The following is a 10,775-nucleotide window of genomic DNA, read 5'->3' on the forward strand; positions in this document are numbered from 1 at the left end:
TCAGTCTGTCCATCCATATTCATTTCCGGAAGTAAATCATTTTTGTAATCCTAATCTTAGTGTAGTGACAGATTAAGAGGGAGGGAGAGAGATGGGATGCAGCCTCTCTAATCTCTCACGAATTCCAAAAATGTTGCTTTCCATTGTGTTTTCTGTTATCTACTGAAGAGTAGAATATTTCTTTATGTGGGCAGTTTTAATTATACTCGTAATTGCACTGACCTGTCTTCTTGTCTTGCATTTTAGTTTGTTTTTGACAGATTGCATGGATGCATATCGAGATTATACAGAGTGTGCTGTGTGCAAAAGGGGGAGGGAGTGGAATTCACACGCATAACTAAAAGAAGTATAATGACAGCGGTGGATGACGATAGACGGATAAATGGTGGCAGATTGTGGTGTAAAAGCTGGAGTAAATAATTTATCTAAAAAAAAAAAAAAGTCAATAATTAATCAGCATCAGAGGCTGACTTGTCTTGACTTTGCACACTTGCTTTCTAACCTTGTTTAAGCCCCGAACTCCAATGAAACGCTTTCTTTAAAACACAACCATCGCCACCTCGCCAGCCTGACCCCCGTGTTGATTGTGCCTTTTTCTGTGCACGATTCTCCAGCTCACTGGCTAACTGGATCACCTCAATGGAAAGTGGATGGCTGACACATGATTCGCTCTGCTGCGAACTCAAATTTAACAGACAGTGAACACTGATATATATATTCACTGAAAAAATGGTGACACTTTCTAATGTATATCTGTAGGTGTTGTTTACTTAAATCTGATGGAAGTGTGTGTGTTTTTGTTGTGAGTACGGAGGTTGTAATACACAGATGGCTGCTCTCTGACTTCTCTGTATGACTTCTGTCTGGGGGATGCTCGACATGTTGTTTTACAAAAATGGTCACACAAACTGAACAATAGCCTGGAAAACAAGCAGATCACCTCACATGGGCTAAAACCATGGGATTTTAAGCGGTTAAAAGACAAACAAACGCATTTTAGACAGTTGCACCCGTGTCTTTGCAGCTCGGTAAATTGTAACTCCTTAAAAGCTGATTTTCTACAAAAGTTCCTTTTGTAGTTTTAAACATAATGCTAATTTGTTAAGCAGATTCGGCTGAATGATGTCATAAAAAATAAAGGCATTTAGTGGTGAGGACACTATCAGAGTGAGAGGACCAGTAGGTTCCTTGGATCCTGAAGCAGAGACTACGCGGCTGTTGTAGCTCCTCAGCTTGTGACAGCTGCTTCCACACACTGGGACGCGCTGAGTCAGGCGTGACCCCGGTGTGGAGCATGATGTCAGCCTGGAGGAGTGCGTTTGTAGGAGGAAAAAGAGAGAGAGAGAGTGCAAAATCTTTGCAGTTTAAAACATGCATGAAGAAAAGATGCAAACTTTTTGTCACAGGCTCAAAATAATCTGGTAACTCCAGGTGATGTCAGCATGGAAGCTGGAGACTGAACCTTTCAAGGAAGCTCACACTTTTGTGTTCCTGCTTTTTTTTTTTTGCAGTTTTACTTTGATTTGTTAGATCAGATCATCTGTGAGGCTAGGTGTAAAGATCACCGTGGCATCGATTTCATTGCAGCACATTATAATACACAGAAGTTTGTCTTTTGCACCCTTTTGTTCACTTTTACCCCAAAAGTCTAACACATATTCTGCTGTCTCCTATCAGGCTGATTGAGAAACGGCAGCCAAATGGAGAAACTATTGAGCTGTCGGCGGAGGGTCGTCCTGAGCTGGTGGAGGAGAAGGAGCTGCCTGTGGTGGACTGCACCTGCTTCGGCCTGCCCCGGCGGTACATCATCGCCATCCTGTCTGGCCTGGGCTTCTGCATCTCCTTTGGCATCAGGTGCAACCTAGGTGTGGCCATTGTAAGCATGGTCAATGATCATACTGTCTACAAAGGCAACAAGGAAGTACTTGTGGTGAGTAGCAGAAGAGAAATGAAAACTTCTGTGCCTTTAATGACCTACTTTATGAATTTGATATTAAGCCACATCTGCAATAATTGTGTTGGAACACAGGTAACATGCAGTATTTTCACAGTACCAAAGTTACTGTCTTATGTCTTTTTCTGTGGGATCACTTTAATCTTCATTGGAATATATCTAATGGTTTATATTAATCACAGTTTGCAGTGTGTTGTATTGAGGCTATCCCTTTTACAATGTAGTTGGTTGAAGAATAATAAAATATTGTAATTATGTAACTTTTTAAATGACTTGATAAGTCATAATAAGTAGTGTCATGTATTAGAGTATTAGACTATTCTGGGACATGCTTTAACCTGGGGAGTAAAGCTGAAAGGTTCTATAAAGGTGTTTTGATGTTGGCATCATCTTCACTGCTGATAAACAAACTTTACTTTGTGTAGTGATATCAAATTTTCTAAAGTTCTGCAGTCTAGGCCAGCTCTGTGCCACCTTGCCTTGGCTGTGGTTCAGGAGTTAAAACAGTTCATCTACCAATCGAAATGTTGTTAGTCGATTCCCCAGCTACTCAGGTCTGCACGTCAAAGTATCCTTGAGCAAGATACTGAACCATTGGTTCTATTTAATGTATTTAGCAGGGACATCCAACTCGTGGGCTTTGTGTTTGGGGATGATGGACCAGGGTTGCCCTTGACCTTAAGTTTTCAAGATAATCTCCTCTGTTGTGAAGTGAGTTAAAGTCATATAATTTTTTTCTTCTCTCCAGGCTGCACAGTTCACCTGGGATCCAGAGACAGTGGGGATGATTCACGGCTCCTTCTTCTGGGGCTACATCGTCACACAAATCCCGGGTGGCTTTATATGTCAAAAATTTGCAGCAAACAGGTTAATATCTCCACATTTATGGTGTCAGATCTGGTTGAATTTGCATACATGCTAGGTGTGGAAAAAATAATAATTTGAATCAGAACAGTAAGAGGCAAAGCTGCTGAACCAGCATTCATAGAAAATGCCAGTCCTGTGTTACTATGTATTGGGGTTTTTTTCATGTTCTGATGCCAGTGTTACTGTCCTTTGTGTTTTTAAGAGTGTTCGGCTTTGCCATCGTGGCCACATCGACGCTCAACATGCTGATTCCAACTGCCGCTCGCTGCCATTACAGCTGCGTCATACTTGTCAGGATATGCCAGGGCCTTGTAGAGGTAAATATGAGTTTTTGTCCACATCTGGACTCTGTGTAGGACTATTCCCACATGCACAGGTGTTTCCCTGACCGTATTCTATCCTTTAGGGTGTATCATACCCAGCCTGTCATGGGATCTGGGCCAAGTGGGCACCTCCTCTTGAGCGAAGTCGATTAGCCACGACAGCTTTTTGTGGTAATGTCAGCTTCCTGTCACCTCACAGATCAGTATCTACAATGTCTGCACAGGTTCTGTGGGTTTGAAGACACGTTTGTGATGAAACTGCTAGAAGTTCATCCAACGTTTAAGAGTTTAAAAAGACTATGATGCATCTAAAACATGTCGAGTGCAAGAAAGAAAGATATAAACAGGGTTTGTGCCTTCTTTGTGTGTGTGTTGTCTTAACAGGATCCTATGCTGGGGCAGTGGTGGCCATGCCTTTAGCTGGGATACTGGTGCAATACACTGGGTGGCCTTCTGTATTTTATGTCTATGGTTAGTACCCTCATCCACAAATATGTGTTATGTTACTTTTATTACTATCTTTCTCTAAATGTCCACTATTTGATTCTCTTTAAATTTCCACAACTCCTTTTCATTCTCGTTCTTTCTTAAATGTTCTCTTTGTCTTCTATGTCTGTGTCTTTCTTTCTCTCTCTCCCTCTCCCAGGCAGCTTTGGGATATTCTGGTATTTGTTTTGGATTCTGGTGTCATACGAGAGTCCTGCAGCCCATCCCACCATCTCACCAGAGGAGAGGAAATACATTGAAGATGCGATCGGAGAGTCTTCATCATTTCTCAATCCCCTTCAAGTACGTGTATTTAGACCCATGCACTTGGCTGAGTCTGCAGTTCTTAATTGGTGGAGTTGGTGCATATCATTAATATCTTATTATTTTTTGTGGTAGAAATTTAAAACCCCGTGGAGACACTTCTTCACCTCCATGCCAGTCTATGCCATTATTGTGGCCAACTTCTGCAGGAGCTGGACCTTCTACCTGCTGCTCATCAGCCAGCCGGCCTACTTTGAAGAAGTCTTTGGCTTTGAGATCAGCAAGGTGAGTTAGCATGGCATCCAAGCTGTAGGGTCAAAGCAAGTAAAACTGTAATTTTCCCACTTGGTCAGGACAAATTTGAACATATCATCATCCTCCCTTCATTTCCCCCCCCAAAAACACTATTTTTGCCTTTTTCACACACATGTACACACTGTCTGCCTCTCCTATACATGACTTTCAGGTGGGCATAGTGTCAGCTTTGCCCCATCTGGTGATGACAATCATCGTGCCTATTGGGGGCCAGTTGGCTGACTACTTGAGAACCCACAACCTGATGTCCACCACCAACGTCAGGAAGCTCATGAACTGTGGAGGTGAGGCTATCAAACATAAGAGCATGGCTTGTGGTTTATGAGCAGAAACGAAATAACTCTATACAGCTCTGGTGAACCGTCTTAGTTGGCCAACAGAGCCTATTAAATGGGTATGAGGGTACCATAATTCTCTGCCTCTGCCTCTCCCAGAGCACCAAGGTCTACGAACCAACTGCTCTTAAATATCTTTAGACCGTGGCTCAGAAAACTGACAAATTATTATTTCACTAAAACTTCATCCTATTATCAGCTGGAAATTATAATAATTTCATTTTTGCTGCAGAAATGGCTGCAAAAAGTTAAACAATTCTTTCAGTACTTTCTGACACATCACAGTGATTAAAGCTAAATTAGAAGCACTGCAAAAATCAATAAATAAATGTGTAAAGATGAACTTATTAATGATGTTGTAGTTCTTCTAAAATGAAACATGTGAAACTATGCTGTCAGTTGTGGGACATTTAGCAGCTTGCAGTTAGAATATTTAAAGTGCAGTAGCTGCCAGCATTAGAAGCAAATTAATATTTCAGCACAACTTAAAAGTCAAATCAGCGTGTGCATAAACACGTGTACAGCTTCAAACACTGAAAATTACGGCATATCGGCACTGCCTTGACCGTTACAACAGGGTTTGTTATTAGTGTTCGTAATTCCTTTGTGTTGATGTGGATTTCTTTGGAATTTCCACAGGTTTTGGGATGGAAGCCACCCTCCTGCTGGTGGTGGGCTACTCTCACACAAAGGGTATTGCCATCTCCTTCTTGGTCCTGGCGGTGGGATTCAGTGGATTTGCTATCTCAGGTAATCTATGTTCTAAACATGTAAGGTGAAAACCTGACTTGTCGTGTTACTGTTGCTACATGAAGGTGATAGTAAGGTTTAATGAGAGACAATGGAATTTTAAGTATTGCTTTAAATGTGAGCAGGGCAGCGGTAAATCAAATGTTTTGGATAGTTATAAGTGAGGAGGAGACTGGAAAGCAGGGACAAAGAGAACAGGGCAGACACACTGCAAAGGACCAAGGGTCAGAATCGAAACCAGGCCTCGTGGGGTGTGATAACCTGCTCAACCACTGAGCTAAACTGGTTCCCGTTAAAGTTTTAACTTAAAAGTATGAAAATGACACATTTTCTAGATTCTGTTGACATGTGTTGCCCTACTTACATTTTCCCAAATGTTTCCAACAATATTTAAAAACAAAGAAATCTGCACAATGGTTTATTTAATTTTGTTGTGTGTCATCTCCCCTTTAGTCATCCCAGCTATTGTTTTATAGTCACAGCACCTGGGAACTTTGCAGTCATAGAGTCAACCACAAGCTCCTCTGTATAACAAAGTGTACAGAGTGAAATTTGGGGCCATCTGTTTGATAGATGAAGCTTGGCTAAAATTGTGTCATGCAACAGGACAATGAACAGAAAATCTGCAACAGAATGGCTGAAAAATAAAGAAAGAAATGATCTTGAATGGTTCAGTCAAAGTCCACGCCTCAACCTGAAAGCATTGCTGTGGTGAGACATTAGGAGAGGTGTGTATGAATCAGTTGATGCGAATCACAATTAACTTTGTAAAGTTATAAAGAACAGTTGGGCCAAAATTCCTCCACATTGATGTGAGAGACTGATGAAGTCATAAGAAAATTGTTATTTCAAGTTATTGCTTCTGAAGGTTTTCACAGTATTATAAAATCCTGTTAAAAATGTTCCAATTTACATGACTGTAAATGAATTTGCCATATTAGTTAGCTAGGGTACAGGGAAGGGTATTACGTTTGTTTAATGGTAAATTTACCAATCAAAATTAATGAGTTTTGACAGTTTGATTACAATAAAGCTACATAATGAGAATAAAACTTGACATTGATAGGACTTTAAAATGTGACCTAATTTGCAAACATGAGTCTGTCAGTCAGCTGTAGTGTTTTCATTGGCAGCATAGACTGTATATCAAAGATGGACATAGCTGCCATGGCATCCCCAGTTAGTTTGTGGATGACAAGCTGTGCCCGCTACTCCCTGGAAATGGCTTTATATTTCACACACAGACAGATATTAGATCATTATCTTATAAAACTGTTTGAAGTGAATGTCGTTAAGATGAAAATGTGCTTTTAAAAAATGATATCATTTTTTCTATCCCCTAAGTGTAAAAATCATTCTATGTTTTTGCTCTTTCACTCAGGGTTTAATGTCAATCACTTGGATATCGCGCCTCGATATGCCAGCATACTGATGGGCATTTCAAACGGAGTGGGAACGTTATCTGGAATGGTGTGTCCTCTCATAGTTGGTGCCATGACCAAACACAAGGTGACTCATTCACGTGTATCAACAAAGCTGAGCATAAAGCTCAAGATATTTAATGAGTAAAGACTTGTTCTTGCTCTTTCTTGTGCTAAAATACCTTTTGAATCATTTCAGACGCGTGAGGAGTGGCAGTACGTCTTCCTTATAGCCTCACTTGTTCATTATGGAGGAGTGGTTTTCTATGGTAGGACTTTGGCTCTACAGTGTTTTGCAACGCATCTCTAAAATATCGCAGTTTCATTGCTGATCTGTTTTTTTCTTCACTAGGACTCTTTGCATCAGGAGAAAAGCAGCCTTGGGCAGACATAGAGGACACAAGTGAGGAGAAGTGCGGTATAATCGACGAGGATGAACTGGCCAATGAAACAGAAGAGATGTACCGCGGAGGGGGGCAGTATGGAGCCATAAGCCAATCAGGGGCTGGTTTCAACGGTGGAGGAGGAGGAGGAGGTGGAGCAGGGTCAGGATGGGTGACAGACTGGGATAAGTCTGAGGAGTATGTGCAGCCGCCCGGATATAACTCCTACATGTACGGGGGAGAAGTAGAGAAGGAGCTCACATAGAAGACTGGCGTGACACAAGTTTTAAAAAATAATAATAACAAGATAAAAAAAATGAAAGAGGAAGTGTGTTTCTGGAGAACGACTGCAAGAGAGTCACTGAACAGACCTGCTGTGTGCTTCTTAAAATTTACAACAGCACATATCAAAAGAGTGGATCAGATTCATTCCACTGTAGGTGTGTGTGTTTGTGTGTTTGTGTGTGTATGTGTGTGAGAGAGAGAGACAGCATGTGCATGCAGAGTGCTAAATATACACAAAAAAACTGATTTCATCTTCATCAGAACTCATCTTACATCCTGATCCTGATGCTCATTCTGATTGGTCAGGAGTTCTGTATCCGCAACTAGGAGATCCTGTGTGTGTGTGTGTGTGTGTGTGTGTGTGTGTGTGTGTGTGTGTGTGAGAGAGAGAGAGAGAGACAGAGAGAGAGACAGACAGAAAGAGCGAGAGAGTTGTGGGCTTTTGCCTGTATAGCAACTTGCTGAAGCCACTGGGATTGTGTTGTTTTTAATTTTTTATGTGTGAGTCATGCATTTACTTTTATTTTGCTGGGAAAGCACCTTCAGAGCCTCAGTTTTAAAAACCTCACACTTCTATTCAATGCAGAATTCATCACCAAATCCAAGCTCTCAAAGCTCCCAGATAAACTAAACAGACGCCACCAGCCACGACGCCACTGAGTTTAACTTTCAAACTTCCTAATCAAAGTGAAAAGAAAAAAGGTGCTTAGGTGTTGTAAAGTTGTACATAGATGAGTGTAAAGCTGTAAAAATTCCCTTCACCTGTGTGCTTGAGTTTGCCAGCTACAGTTTCTCACTGCATCTCATGTCCAGCCACGCTTACAGGTCACAGTCGCCAGTAATCATCTGACAATTCCCACTTTCTATTCAGTGTGTATAGTTGTCCCTTAGCTTGGTACATATTTATAACACTCCCAGGCCTCGCAGCACTTTCTGTTTATGCCTTTTCCTGTTTCTCTGGCAGCCTCTCCCTCCATTTTTCCTCCTTGTCTTATCCTTCTCTCAACATCAGTCATGTTTGTGCGGGTAAATCCAAGCTTTTCAGATCGACTGTGTGTGTCTGTGTGTGTGTGACAGCAAGTGTGCTGTTGTGTTGGGTGCAGGTGCTGAAAAGTTGTGCAGTGAGCATATTTAATGGACACAGTGGTGCAGTACTGTGCCAGCCCTCATATTTTCCCTTTTACACACAAACACACACAGGCGGGCTAATTTCATGCGAGTGCACAGTGAATCGTGCAGACAGAGTTTGATAGGCGAACATTATTAGAGAATGTGTGAAGTTCAGCTTCACTTATATCTTGTAAGAGTAGAGAACCTCAGCTTCCTGCCTGTCAAGCGCACTGGCAGCTGGGAAATGGAGTACAGTCACATACGGGCGAGGTAATCTGCAGTAGAACTGGACTTGTGTACACACAGACACACACACACATAACTCCTGCATCTGTTCGTGCTGACAGACAGTACATCTGTTCGTGGTACTCAGTGGGTCACGTTTGCGAGATAAAACTGCAGTGCTGGACTGTTTAAAAAGGACGTGTGTGATTCACTTGGGGGTTTAGTTTTTAAATGTGTTGCTGTGTCGAATAATTACAAGAAAAAAGTGCAAAAGTCAATTGCCATTTTTTGAGTGAAAAGTCTTAAAGACGTGAATGATGATAACTGTGAACAAGTTCATTTTGTGCGTGTTGTATCAGTGTATCTTTGATCTGCTTTTTTCTTCTTTATCTCAGTTTATGGCTGCTCCAATGTTTTCCTTCCCATCCTCAATGAAATGTGTGGTTATCTGGTGGGATTTGGTGTAAAAAAAATTAAAAAGATGAGAAAAGATCTGTATTTAAAAATGCAAATATATGGAAAATATTTTATGTAAAAAAGTGTACATGTGAGATAACCTTGTGTATAATAAAATTCAAGCAATTTAAGATGATGTCACTATTTCAGTGGAATTGTGTCATCGGGATTTTATCACCTAAAACATGATGACGCAAAAAATGGTGTTGGTTTTTAGATTGTCGGTCCTTTGTCTTTCACTCTCTCTGTCTTTCTCTCGGAACAGATGGATGCAGGATTATCGCTGTGATTTTAGGCAAAGATTAGATAGGACAGCAGATGCACTCTGTGGGAGAGTGAGGGGGAAACATGGACGTCACAGACAAGGGAAGTGAGCATGATGGATCAGTCCACGCCTGTTTGTAATTGCGGTGCCGCTTCCTCTAAAGCGCTTGTAAAAATTTTTTTTTTTTTTAAATCAACGATTCTCCGCAATAACGTATTTATTTTTGCTCTGTTGAAAGAATTGAGTTCTGCATTTTTTATTCTTACAATCATAAAATCATTCTGTTTCCAACGGAGCTGAAATAATCTCCCTAAGCGATTTTCATCGTCATCTTTTAATAATTTAAAATCCACTCAGTCAGCGCTTTTATTAACGGTTCAGTTGGTTCTTTATTTTGAAATGAATTTACCGGAAGTACTGCCTACATTGACATAACTCAAGGGTAAAAGTTGCTTTGAACACTAGAGGGCAGCAAAGATTCGTGATTTTTAATAATCAGGTCCAAAATTCTACAACCCTGACTCCAAAGCAAAGGTCGGACTCTGTGTAAAATGTAAATGAAAAGTGAATGCAATGATTTGCAAAAGTTCTTTTAAAAAATCTCATGTACCATTTTAACAAACACAATGGGGCAATTTTGAATGTAGAATTTGAAAAAAGGTTGGGACTGTTTACCACCTCTTTTTTAACAACAATCGATAAACATCTGGAAACTGAAAGATCCGCTGCTAGACTTCCAGATGAGGAATGATGTCCCATTCTTGTTTAAAATAAGATTCTAGCAATGCAACAGACCTGGATCTTCTTTGTTGTATTTCTTGTTTAATGCTCCTGATGTTTTCAGCTGATCTGAACAGCAGACAGACCAGTTCAACACCCATACTCTTCTACTAGGAACCCATGCTGCTGAAATAAATACAGTGCGCGGTTTAGCATTGTTTTGCTGAAACATACAAGGCCTTCCCTTAAAAGAATATCATCTGGATGTTGCTGTGAAGCCTGCCTTTCAGCACTGATGATGCCTTTCTAGATGTGTAATTCCACAGGATTTACAATGTTACTCCATACTACTGGAGGTCCTTCTGCTCTTTAGTCTGAGATGCAAATGTTTTTCACAAAGAATTTCACTTTCAGTGGCTTCTTCTTTGCTTTAAATTGCATTTTTGGATGCCAACTGTGTTCAAAGACAATGGTTTCTGTACGTGTTTCTGGGTCCATGCAGTGATATCAATGACAGAATCATGCCTGTTTTTAATGCAGTGCTACCTGTGGTCTTGATCAACTTTGACTTTTGGTCGTCTTTGCACACAGAGATTTCTCTTGTTTCTCAGAATTT

General features: G+C 40.8%; 1 protein-coding gene across 2 annotated transcripts in view; it reads left to right on the forward strand.

Moving 5' to 3' along the window:
• Positions 1–9,310, forward strand: part of slc17a7a (solute carrier family 17 member 7a) — a 14,243-nt gene extending 4,933 nt beyond the window's left edge. For both annotated transcript variants that reach the window (XM_085156118.1, XM_085156119.1), the window contains exons 2-13: positions 1,678–1,930; positions 2,703–2,821; positions 3,024–3,138; positions 3,228–3,315; positions 3,529–3,615; positions 3,791–3,933; positions 4,030–4,179; positions 4,361–4,493; positions 5,184–5,294; positions 6,676–6,803; positions 6,915–6,984; positions 7,068–9,310. In XM_085156118.1, the coding sequence (XP_085012244.1) occupies positions 1,678–1,930; positions 2,703–2,821; positions 3,024–3,138; positions 3,228–3,315; positions 3,529–3,615; positions 3,791–3,933; positions 4,030–4,179; positions 4,361–4,493; positions 5,184–5,294; positions 6,676–6,803; positions 6,915–6,984; positions 7,068–7,363 (1,693 nt within the window). In that variant the 3' untranslated portion in view covers positions 7,364–9,310. The remainder of the gene's footprint in view (positions 1–1,677; positions 1,931–2,702; positions 2,822–3,023; positions 3,139–3,227; positions 3,316–3,528; positions 3,616–3,790; positions 3,934–4,029; positions 4,180–4,360; positions 4,494–5,183; positions 5,295–6,675; positions 6,804–6,914; positions 6,985–7,067) is intronic.
• Positions 9,311–10,775: the final 1,465 nt, after the last annotated feature.

Source organism: Neolamprologus multifasciatus, chromosome 4, assembly GCF_963576455.1.
Source record: "Neolamprologus multifasciatus chromosome 4, fNeoMul1.2, whole genome shotgun sequence".
NCBI lineage: Eukaryota > Metazoa > Chordata > Actinopteri > Cichliformes > Cichlidae > Neolamprologus > Neolamprologus multifasciatus.